A 19,019-nucleotide genomic window follows, 5' to 3' on the forward strand; every position below is an offset into this window, starting at 1 on the left:
TACATAATCATCCATAGAGGGAATAGCCCCCCCTCCAGCTTCAGTCAAAAGGATCCGAAGTACAGACAGCGGGCTTCCATCTGGCGGCAGAATATCTGGGAAAGCATGGGGTTGTATCTAATGTTTTTATTTATTAGCCCCAACCCAAAGCAACTTACAAACAAACAAGCGAGCAAGTCCCGGGTCGCATCCATACCACAGATCTAACACACATTTTGAGTATATGGCTTCTCCCTGCCCAAGAACTACAGTTCCCAGCACAGTTATGAAACACCAGTTTCCAGGATTCTTTGGGGGAAGCTGTGTGGTATGGGTGTGGCCCTAATCAGAGTAGACCCACTAAAATTAACCAGCCTGACTAAGGTCTATTGATTTCAATGGGCCTACTCTGACTACAACGCCAAGTTTACGAAGACATCCCTAGAGCACCCAGTGGGCAACCCTTTTCTGCCAAAGGGCCACCTGCCAGAGGTGGGTGGGGCCAAAGACAAAAGTAGGTGGAGCTATGAATGTAAATATTACCTTTGGGTGCAGTAGGCTGGCTTCTACACACACAGTCTGAATTTGTGCATTTACATATTTCAACACGCCCAACGGAATGTTGCGAAGTCCCAAAAACATTTCAGCTGTACACAAGTATAAATATCTGTACATTTTCCAGCAGAGTAGCAAAACCATTGACGTTACATGAACACACTATGTACAAGTCATGATTATATTTCTTCTGCAAAAGTACAAAATAAAAACCCCACGCTCCCCTCTGCTGGTTTCACACCCAGCAGAACACTTCAGGATCAAAACAAAATGCCTTGCTTGGTGAACGTACAAAAATAAAAGTTAAAGGAGGAATAGGAACCTGATTCTGACCAAGAGCTTCATGTGACCAAAAACATTGGCCACATCACAGTGGAGCATGCGCATACAGCACATGTTAAGAGTGCATGCATAGATATGCTCAAACAGTATCATCCTTGTTCATTATTATGAATCAGATTTCTTACCTGCCTCTCCCCTAAAGTCCCAAGGTTAAGGTCACAGCCTGAGATCTTAGAAGGCAACTGCCAGTCTGAGTAGGCAAGGCTGAGCTGGGTTTGTTCTGCTGCAAGTTTCTAGGTTCCGGCCACCTTATTCTGCCACATGCAATTTCAGTAGACACTGGCCAACCTACTTCCAAGCGTTATTTCCACCGTCACAAGGACTAGAAACTCTCACACCGCTGGTGTTTTCGAATGGAAGCAGTTATCCCTGAGATTTTCAAGATGCAGAACTCTGCACCCAATTTCTTTGCACGCCGACAGCCTGGCAAATCAATTTCACACAGTGTTAGGGCAAATCTACACTGTACATTTAAAGTGCATCCCATACATGTTTCAACCAAGGTGGGTTGGATGTGTTGTGGATAAGGAGATTCTAAGAATGGCAGGCTTCTGGTGGGGGGGGGGGAGTCATCTAGTTTTTCCAACTGTGATGGTGAAAAGGGGGGGGGCAACCTGCAGCCCTCCAACTGCTGTGAGACCCATCAGCCCCAGCCAGTATGGCCGAACAGTCAAGAAGATGGGAGTTGAATTCCAACAACATCTGAAAGGCCACATGCTCATCTCTGCTTTAAAATGGGCGTTAATAACACGGATGAGATCCAATTCTTGTCAGATCTTGGAAGGCCACAGAGGTACCTGGAAAACAAACTTGGATCCACAGGAAGAGACAAAAAGAAAAGAGGGTACCTGATGATATTCTAGTCCATGGGGGCGGCATAAATGAAAATTTGACAGAAATGTACTCTGCGAGCGAGTCAGCTGCCATCCCACTCTCTCTGTTTAAATACCTGCCAGGAAGATGCAGTGGAACAATTTCAATGCATTACGGTCCCCGATTACTTGGTAGAACTTCTAATATATATATGAAATATATTATACACACACACACACCATCGTTTCCTTTCATTTAAGGACAGTTTTAACAACTGCAGAACTAACTGCCTCAGCTGAACAGTCCCCAACACCTTTGGTGAGTGGGGAGAGTTGCTTTATCGAGGGACTGATATCTGCATTTGCTCGGAGAAACTTTCAGCTATACAGCTCCCCAAAGCTTTGTAACCCATGAGAGTCCTGCTCAGAATAGAGACCTATTAAGAATTAATAGACATAAGTAACTTAGGTCCACTAATTTTGATGAGTCTACTGGGAGTAAAAGTAAGTTGGATACAATCATCTGTGCCTGTCCCTTACAGCTACGTGAACCCGTTTCTGTGGATTAGCAATAAAAAGTAACCGGCAGGCTGAGGCTGCTGGTCAGAGTCAGAACTCAAAGACTCCGGATGTCCTCTGCTCAGCTGTCTTGATGTTGTTCTGTTTGCAACAAGCTTGTGCAACAGAACAGTCCTTTGCTCTTGGGAGCAATCAAAGGGCATTGTACTTTGCACAATTTCAAGGTGAGCATCTAAGGTGCTGCATCTGGCAAGCCCTGCCCTTCTGCACTTGAGGGGAACAGAAGATGGAAGACAGGGAGGCAGAAAGAGAAAGAAAAGCACTCATCCTCCCAGACTTTGGTGGGTTAGCAACCACCAGAGTAACTTAGCAGGCATCTCCCATCAATCATTGGACTGATACATGCTTCCCCTTAAACATTTTGACATTCCGCTCAGCATTGCACCACAAAACTTCTGAGGAAAATGTACACATTCAAAATGCAAGCTGGCCAAATTATTCCCCTGCTGGAAATGTAATTCGATTTCCAGAAGTGAAACTGAGGAAAACTGCAGCAGCGCGAAAAAGAAAAAGAGTGCTGATAATGGTGAAAAAGAAGGAGGGGTGAAGATCTGCGTGCCTCTGTGCAAATCATTTCCTGTTTCCAAGTCTGGCACTAGTGAAGAAGAGTTTCCTTTACACGGGGTAAACAATTAAAAATTGTATTTCTTTATTCTACAAATGTACAAGCAAAAACAAAAACAAAAATCCCATCCAGAGTAGAAGATTTAAATACAAACAAGAGGGGGAAAAAAAGAATCATTTCCAAAACTGTACCATTCAAGTTCGTTGGGATTTTGTTTTCTTGTTTTGCCTTTTCTTCTTTTTGCAAAAAAGAGTCCTTGGCTATTCAGATTAATTCCAATCCTTGAAATGAAATCGCAGTGACTTTTTGTGCCAGATCCAGGAAGAACGTTTTTCACTTATGCAGGTGACATCCTGCAAAAAACAAACACACACCCCTCCCCCCGAGAGGAGTGGATTTGCACGGCGAGCGCTTGTCGACACGCTTGCCAACAGCTTGAGCAGAAAAGCAAAGTGTTCGCTTCCCCTCTGGCTTCTCCTCGTCTCCCTCCTGCACTGCTTCGCCTTACGCTTTAGAACTTCAAACTGAAGCCTGGTCCTGCGGCTGATGCCCCTTGGTTTGTGGTCGTAAGATGGAAGCCGGTGTCCTTCAGGTCGTCGTCACCCTAGAATGACAAAACAGAGAAGCGAACTTAAGATGTTTCGCTAGCCAACAGTCAGCTGCAGATAAGGAGATTCTAAGAATGTCAGGTCTCTGAATGGTGGGAGATTTCAAGACAGACAAAATGAAGGACTTCGTCACACGGTGCGTAGTTAACTTACGGAACTCACTCCCACAAGATGTACCAGTTTAAGATGACTCGAGAAGGGAATGAGGCTTATGAGTCGAAGAAGGGAGCTCATGCAACAGCTAGCAAGCTGCGATGGTTATAGGCACACACAGGTTTTCAACTGTGTACCAGTCTGTGGGAGGCAACAGTGGGAAAAGGGCAACCGTTCTCAGGCCCTGCTTGTGTGCTTCCCACAGGCCATGGTGAGGAAGAAGAAGATGGACTAGAGAGGCCTTTCGGTCTGATCCAAAAGGCTCTATCTTTAAGCGTTCCACAAAGCAACAGCGCCACCTGCTGGCAGATAAGGCCTGTGCCGGTTGCAAACCTACCAAGCCAAATGCTGGGACTGTCTGGGACTGGGGGGGGGGGGCAATATAGACGGGATAGTGCCTGGGTAGGCAAACTAAGGCCCGGGGGCTGGATTCGGCCCAATCACCTTTTAAATCCAGCCTGCGAACGGTCCAGGAATCAGCGTGTTTTTACATGAGTAGAATGTGTGCTTTTATTTAAAATGCATCTCTGGGTTATTTGTGGGGCATAGGAATTCGTTCTCCCCCCCCCCCAATATAGTCCGACCCCCCACAAGGTCTGAGGGACAGCGGACCGGCCCTCTGCTGAAAAAGTTTGCTGACCCCTGGGATAGTGGTTGCAATATGAGCACTAACGGCAGGCTTAGCAGTGAGTTTTTAACTGCTGCCAGCCACCTCTGAAGGAGAGATGAGGGAGGCAGCTTGCTATCTCTGATCCTTAGGACTGATTGAAACAGGGGTTTTTCTATATTCCAAGAGGAGTGCTCTGTCACTGAGCTATGTAACAGGCCCTTCTTCCTGTTAAAAGCGCTGCTGGAGAAGGGTGATAGCTCAGTGGCAGAGAATCTACCCTGTACGCAGAAGGTCCCTGGTTCAATCCCAGCTGGCATCTCCTGGTAGGGCAAGGAATGTCCCATGCCTGAACCCTCTGAAAACTGCTGTCAGTGTAGACCAGTGTTTCTCGAACTCGAGTCTCCAGCTGTTGTTGGGAGTACAAGTCCCATCATGCCTGGCACTGGTCCTGCTGTAAGTCCAAATATCTGGAGGGCATCAGATTGGGGCAAGGATGGTCTGCATAATTTGTAGAAAGAGGTGGCACATGGTGATTTCGAAGAGGGCGAAGTTGGTTCCAGGAAAGCTGTGTTCCACCTCTCCTTCCTGGCTTAGGAGCATCTGGTTCTGCTCTTGCTTGGAAGGGCGCAAGACGAGCGTTCAGAACTGTTCTTCCCCCCTGGTACAGCCCAGAGAAGGAAGACTGTGACTTCCTCTTTAAAAAGAAAAAGGCTGTTCAGAAACCAAGAACACCCAGAGCTTCTTCACCTGGATACGTCATCTTGGTCAAAGAATGAGAACATAAAATTAACATAACATACAGATAAAGGGGACGCGGGTGGCGATGTGGGTTAAACCACAGAGCCTAGGACTTGCTGATCAGAAGGTCGGCAGTTCGAATCCCCACGACGGGGTGAGCTCCTGTTGCTCAGTCCCAGCTCCTGCCAACCTAACAGTTCGAAAGCATGTCAAAGTGCAAGTAGATAAATAGGTACCGCTCCGGCGGGAAGGTAAACGGCATCTCTGCGTGCTGCTCTGGTTCACCAGAAGCGGCTTAGTCATGCTGGCCACATGACCCGGAAGCTGTACACCGGCTCCCTCGGCCAATAAAGCGAGATGAGCGCCACACCCCCAGAGTCAGCCATGACTGGACCTAATGGTCAGGGGTCCCTTTACCTTTACCTTTACAAATAAAGAGGGAGTTATGTTGGAAGCATTATAGACTTAAAGTGCACCATCTTCCATCTTGGGTTTTCCTTTTTGAAAATTTCAACAAGGTCCAGAAACTTTTAAAACACAGGCCTTTTTAGGCTGGTGAATTTTTACACAGAGCTTCGCCGACTACAAGGAAACTTACCAGCTGACTGTATCCTAAGCCCCCCTCTGGCGGCCGTGGACTCGTCCCACGTTTCACTCGCTGCTGTTCACTTTTTGCTGGCCACGTCGGAAACATGGACGGCTCAATGGGCAGCGGCGTCTCCTGGAAATATTCGTGCTTCAAGCCGTCTTCAGCAGTGATCCTTCTGCCCGGGTAGTATGTCAGGAACCTGGAAAAAGGTTAGCACAATGAGCTGATGGGAATGATGAAGAAAACGAATTTCAGAAGGAGAGGTGAGCCAGAGTGGGCAAGTATGAACCGCAGCCACCCTGCAATGCCAAGCTGCCGCTATTTTACCTGGACGAGAGCTCACTGAAAGCCCTTTTAGAAACAAAACAAAGCAGCGGCCCAGAACTTCAAATTCTCATGTCTGACGATTTGCTCGCTGTGCTGGAAAAAAGCAGCAGGCAGCTTCGGGCAGAAAAACGCGGGTGAGCATGAAGTCGGATGCCGCCAAAGAAGATTTTTTTGCAAATTGTTCACTTAGCACAATTTCATACACCACTTCACTCCCCACCGGGAAGAATTGCTATGGCATGGCATCTGGGTGTGTGGGTGTGTGTGTGTAGCAATCACAATGTGCCTCAAGGTCGGGTGGGTTAGGGTCAGAACCTTATCCAAGCGGCTCAATTTTCCCTGCAACGCTGGGTTGCATCTGCCTCTTGAATGTGGTGCTATTCATAGAGGATAAGGCTATTATCAATGGCTACTAGCCATGATCACTGTGTTCTCTCTGTGCTGCCTATTTATTTATTCATTAACTAGCAGAAAGTATGCAGCATTGCTCAGGAATTCTAATAAACAAAGAAACCCCATTCATTAACGGATATAATGTGATTTGCTGGTCTCCTGCCAAATTTGGTTAAAACCTGTCAGCCTGCCATCTTGATTCAACATGGCACCCAATGGTATTCAAACATAGATAGATTAAAACCCAACCCTTCATCTCAGGGACCATTGTGCCAAAGTGGGTGGTGGCATCTCTAGAGGTGTCTAAATCAGTGCCGTTTGAAAGGGTTCAGTCCACCATCTTGACTCAGAATGGTGTCCAACAGTATTAGAACAGAGATTGAAACCCACTCCTACATCTTGGGAACCATCACGCCAAACTGGGTGGCCATAACTTCAGGAGTGTCTGAATGCAGAGAACAGACAGACAAACAACTTTTCAAATTGTACAGTATATTTCACAGCATGATTGTAATAAAACCTCAAAGCAGTTTACTCTTGGAGGGAGCTGAATACCAGCTGCTGGGAATTACAAATGGGGAAAGTGGACCAGATGGGCTTGATCCAAAAGGCCTCTTCCAATGTTCTAATTCATGGTTCTCTCCTCGGACAGCTTTAAAAGGGGATTTGACGGAGGACGGCTAGTCATGAAGGCTATGCTCTACCTCCTCCTGTATGGGCTGGCCACTGTGAGAACAGGATGCTGGACTAGATGGGTCTTTGGTTCGATCCAGCAGGGCTCATCTTACGTTTTTGATGTTCTTATGGACTTACTTATTCATGAGATCAAATCCCTGGTCTGAGAGGAGTGCCCCAAACCGCTTGCGGAGGTTGTTGTAAGGATATTCCGTGAACGTCATCTTCTTCACTGCCGGCAGCTCGTTATACCCAGGCCAGATTTTCTCACTGGGGGTTCCCAGATCCTTCCAGAAAGAATAATTATGAAAAACCATGTAAGGAAGCTGGCTTAAAATGGCTCAACCCCCCTTCTCCCCTTGCCCCAGTCAGTATGATACTAGCGAGGATCATCTGTGGACAAAAATAGTGGAGATCAAGAAAATGGAATAAGGATCATAGACAAAATGAGGACAAAAGTTTTGAAAAACCAGGAAGTATCATCCTATTTGGGCGATATATTGTTAGGAACTTTTCCGGCTTTTGGTATGCATCTGTTGCTAGTGACTTGGCCTTCTGTTACTGAAAATCCAATCTGACCTCAGCCAGCCCCTACTTTAAAACATAAAACCAGTCCAGAGGAAGGCATGGCCTGTCAGCTTCCTCCTCCTCCTCCTCCTCCTCTGAGTCAGTATGGCCTTTGTAGAACTCAGCAGGATGGAGGGTGAGGACAAAACTCGAGTGAGTTGTCATTGGCTCCAGCCCTACAATACTGTTAGGGCTCCATGCCTTACACCCTAAAAGTATCTACCATGTGGTACCAAAAGCCACTGCTCAGCTAGTAAAAAAATTAAGACTCACTGCATTTCTATGCAGGTTGGAGAAAAAAAAAAGAGTTTCCTTCTTCTGCAGTTAGTACATGAACAAAGGGGGGGGGAGGGGGCCCACTGGAAGGGTTTGCTCACCCACAAGGAATTTCTAGTTGCCTACAGCTCCCTAGTGTGTCACTAAATGCATGTCTGTGCCATCCAGACCATGTCAGGTGGAGAGCAAGACACTGATAGCCCGCCAAACTAGTTGCTTAGCAACAAAGGAAGAACACTGGATCGAAAAGCAAGCATCTTATTTTTCGACCCACTGGGGGCCGGAATATCATCAAGTGAAAAACAGGGAATTAACAACATCTCTTTAGGGGGTCTTTGCAGCAGAAAAGAGAAAGCTAGCACCTATTTTGTTTTGTTTAGTTTGGCATTATGCAAATATATAATGAGTGGCAGTGTGTGTGTTTGTGTGAAGCTTTACCTTGAAAACTTTGTTAATTTGGTCAATATCCGACTTCCCTGGAAACAGTGGCTTCTGGGTTAACAGCTCTCCGAATATGCAACCCACGGACCACATGTCGACGGCTGTGGAATATTCCTGGAAGGCAGGAGAATAAGAAATTAAGTTAGTTCCTTAATTTTGTGGGCCGCCAAGCATGGCTGCCTTGGTCAAGGCAGGTCAGTATGGTGTGGCAAGGAGGCATGCAAAGATTTCTGGAACAAGCAAGGGTTTTTTGTTTTCGTTTTGCAGCATGGGGAGCGAAGAGTCCACGGCAACAATTCCAAAACTGTGCTGCTGAGTGGGTGAGGTTGAAAAGGGACTGTATTATTCGCTCTATAGGACGCACCCGACCATAGGACGCACCTTGTTTTAGAGGGGGAGAACAAGAAAAAAAATTCTCCCCCTCTCTGCTCAGCGCCCCTTCAGCGAAGCGGCAGGAGAAATGGAGCCCCTTCCATTTCTCCTCCCGCTTAGCTGAAGGGGCGCTGCGCCTTAGCTGAAGGGGCACCTACCCTTCAGTGAAGGCAACACGAAGCCTCCGGAGCACAGCGGGAGCTCCTGCTGCGCTCCGGAGGCTTCGGGTGGCTATCTTTGAAGCCTGGAGAGTGAGAGGGGTTGGTGCGCACTGACCCCTCTCGCTCTCCAGGCTTCAGCGAAAGCAACGTGAAGCCTCTGGGGAGTGGCGGGAGCGCTTCCACTGCGCTTTGGAGGCTTCGCGTTGCTATCGCTGAAGCCAAGGAGCCCGCATTCGCTCCATAAGACGCACATACATTTCCCCTTAATTTTTGGAGGGGAAAATGTGCGTCTTATAGAGCGAAAAATACGGTAAGTCACGATGGCAGGTTATCATTTGGCACTTGAGTCAAGCAGCGTCCATTTTCTCCACTTATTCCCCCCCCCCTCCACCGCACCGCAATATATGGGTGGGTTCATCATCTTGAGGGAAGGGAGATGCAAACGTCCCAGATTTGTGCCTTGTTTTAAAATACAGGGAAAAGATAGCCAAGGGTGAACATTATAGAGGTTTATAAAACTTTGAGGTCACTCAACTTAATAAGGAAAACCAACCAAGCGAGTGCCGCTTGTCAGCTGCATGGTACATTCGGCCAAGATAAATGTTAAAATGGGAATGATGAAAAATAGCTGCCTTTGGAAACTCCCAGGCAGGAAAGGCTATAAGTCACAAACCTTGGCTCCAAGTAGCAGCTCAGGCGCCCTGTACCACAATGTCACGACGACGGGGGTATACGGCTTCAGAGGCGATCCGTACTCTCGGGCCAGCCCAAAGTCTCCAACCTGGTGAGAAAGAAATGGAATAGCGTAAGAACTGCGTGGACAAATGGGACCACAAGCTAAATTCTACACCGATATATGGTTTTCGGCAGCAGTCAGCTCGATGCCCCTAGAAAGCTTTTTGTATCACTGCCCTGGCTTCTGTTTGAGTAAGGCGCTCGTTTCTAGGACTTTAAAGCCCTCAAACTGTCTGAGAAGAGGATCTCATAAAGATCGCATCCCGGCAAGTCCACTCACTCTGTCTGGTAATAGAGAGGTGGGCTTTTACATTGGTGGAACCAGTATTGTGAAATACTCTTTCTGCTGAAATATCAGAGGCCCCTATTTTGCCAGCTCTTTGAAGGTGAGGGTTGTTCAAGTAGAGGCTGGACAACCTATTGCCAGGGATGCTGTAGCGGCAAGATACCTATTAGGAGCAGGGAGTGTGCTGGATAAATCTCTAAATACCCTATCAACTCTAAAATTCTGCAGCGTCACCAAATGAAGCCAGACCCCACTGGTGGTGGTTGGGTTCTCTCGCAGCTTTGGACAATCACCGTGAATGTTTTATAGAAAGGAAGGGCATACAGCTTAATAAATAAATGCAATAAATAACGTATGATTTTACGTTGCATTTGGAAAAACAACAACAACCCTGGATGGGTCAAAATGTACTCTGCAGAGAGCCTGCCATGAACACATCTGACTGCTTGCAACAGCTTCAAAAAGTTGGCTCTTACTTTTAAGATGCCAGCGTGGCTCAATAGCAGGTTGGACGTTTTCAAGTCTCGATGAAGAATCCAGTTATCGTGAAGATGCTTGACCCCTCGCAACAGTTGAATCATCAAGGTTTTCACTTCCCCTGAAATATACAACAGCAGAGATCCTAAGGGGGTGGCAAAAGAAGTCAGGACCCACCCGTGCCTTTGTCACCCTGGTAAGCTTAAGTTTATGTCAAGTGTGTTTAGAATTCGAGAAATGCCACAAACCTGGCAAGAATGGCTGTTTCATCGTTTCCATGAGGCTCTTGAGATCGTGCTCCACGTAATTCATTACAATATATATCTTGTCCATGTTGCTGCCGACGACAATTTCCTGGAAACCGAAATGAGATGCACCAGTGATCCTAAAGGCCACAGATACTATTGGATGACTGCAGGGTTTAATTCATAATTTCCTTCCTTCCATCTTTGCACTTACTTACATCTCACTCAAGTGTATGGGATTCCTTGCAGACTATGACTACCAGCCAAGCCGAGACATAACCAGATACTTGGGAAGATCTGGGGTATCAGCACACAGATACAAATTAACATATGCTAACATGTAATATGTTAACAGGTGTGGACTCTTTTTAATCAAAATGTCACTGGAGGCCAGCCAACTAGTTTCCTATCCAAATCACCCTGAATAAATTTGCTCCTCACCCCAGATCACTCCAAATTACCCCCAAATGTCCCAATATATCCTGCTCCAAATAAACCCAGTTCAGTTTCTCCCATTCAATAACCTTTGAATGACCTCTAGATAAGGTCACTTTGAAACAATATTTCTCCAAATCCCTCCCCTAGCCAGTAGCCTGGGATACACACTCCAATTTACTTATCTCCTGAATTCATTACCTACCCAGAAGCACTTAGGAGAGGAATCGGGACCATGCTTTAAATGCCCTAGCAAAGCCTCTGCAGCCAAGTGCTTAAACACAAGCTTAGATAGAGAAAGGCTAGATAGAAACGTTTTTCTTCCTTTCTAGAACTTATCCAGTGAAGCTGAATGTTGGAAGATTCAGCACAGATAAAAGAAAGTACTTCTTCTTCACACAGGGCCTAGTAAATACTATGGTATTCGCTGCCACAGGAGGCAGGGCCAACAACTCGGATGGCTTTAAAATATTATTAGACACATTCACAGAGGAAAGGGCTAGAAATGGCTACTAGCCATATTGGCTTATGCTCTGCTTCCATGGCTGGAGGCAGTAATATTTCTGAATACCAGGTTGCTGGAAGCCACAGGAAGCGGGAAAGTGCTCACGTGCTCAGACCCTGCTTTTCTTTCAGGTCTCAAAAACAAATCAGCCATGTATCCCAGCTATGTAGTGCTAAACTAAGAACATAAAAAGCACCTTGCTGGCTCACGCCAATGGACCATCTATCCAGCCTCTGCTTGGAAGCTGTACTAGAGGTGCCAGTGGCCTGATCCATCACCCTCTTCTTACGTTTTCATAAAAGGCAATGTCCCCTTGCCTTGTGGGTGGAGGGGAAAGAGGCTTAAGTGATACGGAGCTACATATATAGGCTTCCATGAAAGGATGGTATGTATGCTGCAGCTTTGTTGGAACAAGGGAAAGCCACAGAATATAATCCAGGACAATTACAAGGCGCCCAGCTAACACGTCAACAAGCGATCAAGTGCTGGTGGCCTTACCCTGACAGTGACAATATTTGGGTGCTGGGCTTTCAAGATGGTGTTGATCTCCCTTAGAGAAGTAATGGGGAAACCTTCTTTCTCCTTCTCCATCTTCAGCCGCTTCAGCGCCACAATCTCATCTGGAAAGTATTTATTATTATTAGTATTATTATTACTATTAACTTACCTACTTATTTTGACCATTTAGGCACCGCTTTGTTACTATAGTCTCTAAGCGGTGCCATTGCTGAAGAAACAACAAACCTGTTTTTTTGTCTTTTGCTCGGTACACCACTCCGTATGTTCCCTCCTCGATCCGGTTTAGACACTGAAATTCCTCAACGCTACGACAGCCCTAGAGAGAGAATAAAAGTTGCATATGTACACAATTTCTCTTAATTTTCAAATTACTCTGCTTCTAGAAGTCGGGTGGAGGGGCAAGGAATTACGCAGGGCCACAAGACAATCCCTCTTAGGCCCTGTGATTCCAATCCTATTTTTCACATTCCTAGGGACTAGAAACTTTAAAAAAGAAAGAAATGGGGTGTGGGGTGTGGAGAGAGCCAATTCAAGCTCTATTCAAAGCACAGTGTAAGAGCCAGGGCCATTTATCATACAACTATCCTGAGTGGAGCTGTGCTCATCTCTGGTTTGAGCTGGAATCTGATTTTTAAAAAAAAAACCCAACTCCAAGGAAATAAGACACTAGAAATAATATTTGATAGCAGGAGTATGCAGGAGCTTGAGAAAGACTCATAATTGAAAGAAGCTAGTTACATGTGATCCATAGTCGCAGGATGGGGTGAGTGGGTTTTTTTTGGTCATGTGGGATTTTGTCATGTTAATTTGTATTATTATAATATAGAAACTATACGGATATGTTTGGGTCTCTATATATTTGTGGTGTGGAGTACTGTTTTGAGGCTCTTGCAGACCCAGTTTGCATCCAATGCCAAGCCAAACCATGGTTTAGTGTGAATGAGAAAGTATGCAGATACACTTAGCAAAAAATGTGAGTGCTGTTCTCCTGCCCTCTGGTCCTGCTGCTGCTGCTGCACTACGCAGGCTTACAGTGGTACCTCGGGTTACATACGCTTTAGGTTACATACGCTTCAGGTTACAGACTCCGCTAACTCAGAAATAGTACCTTGGGTTAAGAACTTTGCTTCAGGATAAGAACAGAAATTGTGCTCCGGCAGCGCAGTGGCAGCGGGAGGCCCCATTAGCTAAAGTGGTGCTTCAGGTTAAGAACAGTTTCAGGTTAAGAACGGACCTCCGGAACAAATGAAGTATGTAACCAGAGGTACGTACTTTCCCAGACAAACCACACGCAGCAAACCAAGAACAAACCTTGCCTGTGGCTTGTCTGGAGCAAGACAAATCATGAGCCCAGGTTTGGAAGTAATCTTAAGAAGAACCATGGCTTAGACCTGGGTAGCACAGTGGTAGGAGGGCCTGGGAAGGAGCGGAATGGCTGCCTTTTTTGATTCCAGTAAGCAGGCCAGACACTTAGATTGCCCAATCCCAGTGGGCCACTGTGACAGGTGGGTACATGGAGTCTCTGTTCATTCGGAGGTCAGCAAAAGATACCACTGGCTTGGCCTGGCCCCTCCCCAGGAAGGCCAGAGATCTATGGCGGCCCCCTAACCTGAAGGGCAGGTAGATACTTGGGCAACTCTTGCTTCAGCTCCACAGGTGATGACACGGGTGAGTCTGGAAGGTAATCACCCTCCGTCATCGTGTTGGATTGTGGGGTCCCCTCGCCAGCGTCTTCTTCCTCTCCTTCGCTCCCCACGGAATCCCGGTCAAACCTTGACTCTGCAACTTCAAACGTAAGAATCAAATCATGGCAGGAAGCGGATATTTGGGGATCCTCTCCCCCCTGAAGTTCAAAAGGAGGGTGTGAAGGAAACGTCCTGCTCTTGCCTCTGGCGCTCGGAGACAAACTGCCTCTGAGTGTGGGGGCTCCATATCATGGATTTTATCAATATTATGGATTTCATTTCATCAATATCATGGATTTTATCTAAGTTGCAGACCCACTGAAATCAATGAACCTAAGTTACTCACTGCAAGTAGAACTAACATTAGACACGGTTCTCATGGCTATTTGATAGACCTATCCTTCTTGAATCCAACTGTTAACCATGTCTTGCGGCAGCAAGGTCCACAAGTCAAATTATATACTGTGTAAAGCTTCTCCGCCTTTTTGCCCTTCAAGAACCTGCACCCAAATCAGGCCAGGATCTATGTTCAGCGGCTGCCAAATATTTGTATCTGTCAGGGAGGAGGAAGCTCCAGTTCAGGAGTGCAGAACTGTTTTTTCAGCCTGAAGCCCGAGTTAAATAAAAAATGGGCAGAGCAACAGTTGTGACTCTTGCCTTTGTACAGTAGGCTACATTGGAATCATAGAACTGTAGGGCTGCAAGGGAGCCCAAGGCTCACCTAGTCCAAAACCCCTGGAATGCAAGAATCACAGATACATTCAAGTCATGCAAAAGCCAGAGATTTCTATACCCACGCAAGTAAGACACCTCACAGTACACATTCAAAAGCAAGTTAATTTAACAGGAAACTAAAATATTACCTTAAAGATTACAAAATGAAACACCAGAAAGCTGCAGAATGCACAATTAATGCAGCAAAGTTAATTTTAAAAAGGTGTTGCATGGGGAAGGGTGCGACCTGGCAAGAGTCTCAAGGGAAAAGAGAGGCCTGGGGGCCGCATTTGAGGTTCCCTATACTTGCTTTAGACTGCAAACACGAGAACCAGCCTGGGGTGGGTTGGGGGAAGCCTTAGTACACAAACCGTATTTTTAGGAGGTGCCTCCAAACCATCAGAGGATCACCAAGGTCATGCCACAAGCACAAGGAGAGAGATTACATAAAGCCACATTTCGCCATTTGTCTTCTTACCCACTGGGAGGTGGTCTCCATTCTCCCGCTCTTCTTCTTCGCTCATTTCGTCTTCGCTCACCTCCTCTGCAAGGCAAAAAAAGGGGAAAGAATGAGACAGGCTAGGAAGAAAATCGAACTTGATTGCTTTCATACCTCTGTGGGCAGGGGATGGCGCCATCTTGCTGGTCCTTTAATCACTGTATGGTGCTCTGTAACTTTTAGGCACTTTTAAGAGCTGGTGGCAGCATCAGCCTATAAAACCCTTAACAACTTTAGACCTGACTTATCTCAAGGACCATAGGGGACGTGGGTGGCGCTGCGGGTTAAACCACAGAGCCTAGGACTTTCCGATCCGAAGGTCAGCAGTTCGAATCTCCGCGACAGGGTGAGCTCCCGTTGCTCGGTCCCTGCTCCTGCCAACCTAGCAGTTCGAAAGCATGTCAAACTACAAGTAGATAAATAGGTACCGCTTCGGCGGGAAGGTAAACAGCGTTTCCGAGCGCTGCTCTGGTTCGCCAGAAGCGGCTTAGTCATGCTGGCCACATGACCCGGAAGCTGTATGCCGGCTCCCTCGGCCAATAAAGCGAGATGAGCACCGCAACCCCAGAGTCGGCCACGACTGGACCTAATGGTCAGGGGTCCCTTTACCTTTACCTATCTCAAGGACCATAGTCTTCCATAAGTTTCCTTTGAAGCTCAGCTCCAGATCCTGCAACCTCTAGAGCAGAGGCTGATGCCAAGTTCAATTAAGGACGTTTCTGCTGCAGCTCTTTATTGTTTCACACAGGGAACATTCCCAGCCCTGCCCTGGGGACGCCAGGGATTGAACCTGGGGACTTACGCCTGCAGAGCAGATGCTCTGCCACTGAACTATGGCCTTCTTCTGGTTGCAATGATTAAAAAGAATTAACACTACTAAAATGGGACCGTGGCTGAGTGATACAGCAGCGGTACAGCATGGAAAAGGTCCCAGGTTCAAACAATGGCATCTCTAGGTAGGGCCGCAAAAGGCTGGTTTCATGAGTGGGCAACATTTTTAGACCAATGGGCATAACTGGGTCTTTGAGTCAGTGCTGTGGGTGCCACTGTTAGGATTTTTATCAATCCGAGCTGCTCCAGCTGTACCAGTGAGTGGTAATATGATTGTATACATCATGGGAGTGTCTGAGAGAGTGTGAGAAAGGAAGTCTGTATTATCTCTTCCTGAGTACTTTTGGAAGCTAGTTTCACTTCTGAGCGTGTCGCAGTTTCTGTACTGATGTTCAGAGAGCACAGACGGACTGACGGAGTCTCTGTATATAGACTGTAAATAAAGTAGTTTTAGAACTACGATTGAGTCTTTCTTCTGCTATGATATGCCAGAAGACTGGCGTGCTCTTTTCAGGAGAGGAGGGTCGCCTATTACCGGTCTCTCTGGACTGAGGGAGATTTTACAGCCAGGGAGAACACCGGAGAGACACCCCGAAGACTTGGCAAGTTGGCAGCCATTCCCGGGCGTTTTCCCAACAGCCACCCCTTCTGCTCAGCTCCCCCAACCCTGAGAGGCAGAAAGTGTGTGCATACACAAACACATTTCACTCTTCCAAAGAGACCACAGTAGAAACACGAATGCTGCTGCGTGTTTGTGTGTGCATGAGAGACAGACACTTACCAGCTGACTGCTCTGTCACTTCTTCAGAGTTGCTTCCTGTCTCCTCCTCCTCCTCTTCCTCCTCCTCTTCCTCTTCTTCTGACTCTTCACTGCTGGACTCCTCCTCCTCTTCTTCTTCCTCCTCCTCCTCTTCCTCCTCCGAACCGGATCCAGATTCCCCTGAAAAAATGCAAAAAACCCCAACCTCAACTCTCAAGCTAACTGCTATTGGCTCATTAAAGAACCCCTAAATTTCTTACACCCCAGTGGTTACCTGAGGATGTTTCCGCTGAGCTGGTTTTTCTTTCGCTGTCACTGATGTCCTGTAGATCAGAAAGGGGGTCTCTCTCTTCTGGCTTTTCTTCTTTCACTGTTTTTTATTTTTAATTTAAAAAATTGGGAACAGGGTTGAGAAATCCCAATTCTCAAAAGTACTAAGGGATTCTACTTGTACAATATTGCAGTTTTTTTTCTTCCTTAAAAATCTAAAGCAGGGGTGAGGAACCCCATGACCATCCAAAAGCCGTTGGACTCCAATTCCCATGAGCCCCAGCAACAAAGGGCCAACATCTCCCTTCCCTCTCCTGGTCTGAAGAATGCAAGGAAAATGCCTGCCACCAAGTGGGCCAACCAAGTCAACATGCACAGAGTTGCCCTGGAAGGATGATCTATCTATCTATCCATCTATCTATCTACAGTGGTACCTCGGGTTACAGACACTTCAGGTTACAGACTCCGTAACCCAGAAATATTACCTCGGGTTAAGAACTTTGCTTCAGGATGAGAACAGAAATCGTGTGGCGTCAGCACAGCGACAGCAGGAGGCCCCATTAGCTAAAATGGTGCTTCAGGTTAAGAACAGTTTCAGGTTAAGAATGGACCTCCGGAACGAATTAAGTACTTAACCCGAGGTACCACTCTATCTATCTATCTATCTATCTATCTATCTATCTATCTATCATCTATCTATCTATTTTTAATGCAGTATTTCAGTTTGTTAGCTTTAAGCTACACGAAAACACTTGGAAATAATTTTAACATGGCATCCTTGTGTTTTGTTTACTAAATAAAAGCCAAGTAAACTGAATCACTGAGCTCAAATGATATACATGGAGTGGAAACTTTCCTACGGTCCCCAAGTTGTAGAACTCCCTCCCGACAAGAGGTGTGTTTGGCCCCTTCAATATGCAGCTTCCAGCGGATGCTGAACACTCACCTCTTTACCCTGGCTTTGGACACCTGAGGTGCATGTTCTTAGGATCCACCTTATTTTTATGATTGCAAATTTGTTTTTTGAAAACAAAAACATTTTTAATGTTGTGCTTTAATTCTTGTAAGCCACCCTGGGACTTTAGGTTGAAAGGTGGATAATAACTAAGTAGAAATAATTTTAAAATGCCGTATACTTTCGGCTAGCTCGGTGGATTCCTTCCTGGTGCTAGGAAGACACATTTATGCCTTTAAAAGTTACCTGGCTTTCGGATTTCTCCTTGTTCAAGCTTTTCTCTCTGTTGTCGTAGCGGGCTGCGGCTCCAGATCCTTACTTTCTCGTTGTAGTCTTCTCTCACCGTCCTGTGGTGTGCTGAAACTGGTCAACACAAGAAAAAAAAACCTGTTTGTGAGTCCTGGACTGAAATCTCCATTCTTACACCATGGCAATTTGCTTCACGCAAACTTCGCAGCTCTAGCGAAATGAGAATTCCTTCGCTGCCTACCGTTACTACACTGGCACATTCGAATAAGGAGCAATGTTTAATTACGGTTCAACCTTCCTTAAGTTTGAAAATGCACCTCAGTGATGGGCTATTAGGGTCAGACAGACTAAGACATGGCTTTAAAATCAATCAGAAGACTGTTACGATGACTCCAATAAAACATAAAAAATAGGTACCAAGAATCAATTATTTATGATAGCAGGGAACAACTATTTCAGAAATCTATATACGACTTGATGTGGGAAGGGGGACACCATGAAATAGCTAGACATGGAAGGTATCCAGAGTCTACAGAAGGATGAACTGTGGCTAAGTGGCAGAATATTTCCTTTGCATGCAGAAGGTCCCAGGTTCATTTTTTTTTTTTATAAAATATTTATTAGCATTTTCAAGAAACACATAACAAACAAAAAACCAAAAAATAAACAAAACAAAAAACACAAAAATACATAATATTCAAAACTAAACACAAAAGAGAAAAAATAGAAAAAACACATAAAGTTTCTGTTACTTATAATTCTTAACCTTATTTCTCAGACCTCCTCACACCTCCCCTTCTTGTATTCCAATTTAAATTGTCAATTCAGCAAGTTCTTAACTTATTTCTTTACCTTAGCTTAAACATTTATTCTAACATACTATTATTTTATTTTACTTCTTTTTTCCATTTCCTCAATTTATTTTTAGCAACCTTATTTTCAATTAATTTAAAAAGAAAAAACCAATTTTACCTTTTTAAAATTATACATCAATACTTATACCTCATTATTTATTCTTAGACCTTTTTCCTAAAGTCGACCAAAATTTCCCTTCCACGATTTACCCAATTTCCTTACCACTAACAAAATATAAAAAGCAAATTATCCTTATG

General features: G+C 45.7%; 1 protein-coding gene across 7 annotated transcripts in view; it reads right to left on the reverse strand.

Moving 5' to 3' along the window:
- Nucleotides 1-111: 111 nt before the first annotated feature.
- Nucleotides 112-19,019, reverse strand: part of LOC310769367 (cyclin-dependent kinase 11B) — a 33,408-nt gene continuing 14,500 nt past the window's right edge. For 4 of the 7 annotated variants that reach the window (XM_083628634.1, XM_083628637.1, XM_083628632.1 and 1 more), the window contains 14 exons: nt 17,905-18,021; nt 16,708-16,803; nt 16,455-16,613; nt 14,822-14,887; nt 13,554-13,729; nt 12,170-12,260; nt 11,924-12,045; nt 10,489-10,594; nt 10,240-10,361; nt 9,416-9,523; nt 8,207-8,323; nt 7,064-7,212; nt 5,540-5,729; nt 2,895-3,436 (listed from right to left, as the gene is read on the reverse strand). In XM_083628634.1, the coding sequence (XP_083484760.1) occupies nt 3,344-3,436; nt 5,540-5,729; nt 7,064-7,212; nt 8,207-8,323; nt 9,416-9,523; nt 10,240-10,361; nt 10,489-10,594; nt 11,924-12,045; nt 12,170-12,260; nt 13,554-13,729; nt 14,822-14,887; nt 16,455-16,613; nt 16,708-16,803; nt 17,905-18,021 (1,712 nt within the window). In that variant the 3' untranslated portion in view covers nt 2,895-3,343. Of the gene's footprint in view, nt 1,826-2,894; nt 3,437-5,539; nt 5,730-7,063; nt 7,213-8,206; nt 8,324-9,415; nt 9,524-10,239; nt 10,362-10,488; nt 10,595-11,923; nt 12,046-12,169; nt 12,261-13,553; nt 13,730-14,821; nt 14,888-16,454; nt 16,614-16,707; nt 16,804-17,904; nt 18,022-19,019 lie in introns of those variants that run through there. The other 3 variants (XM_083628635.1, XM_083628633.1, XR_014551621.1) reach the window with 2 other exon arrangements.

This window comes from Podarcis filfolensis, assembly GCF_964270895.1.
Source record: "Podarcis filfolensis genome assembly, chromosome: 8".
Taxonomy (NCBI): Eukaryota; Metazoa; Chordata; class Lepidosauria; order Squamata; family Lacertidae; genus Podarcis; species Podarcis filfolensis.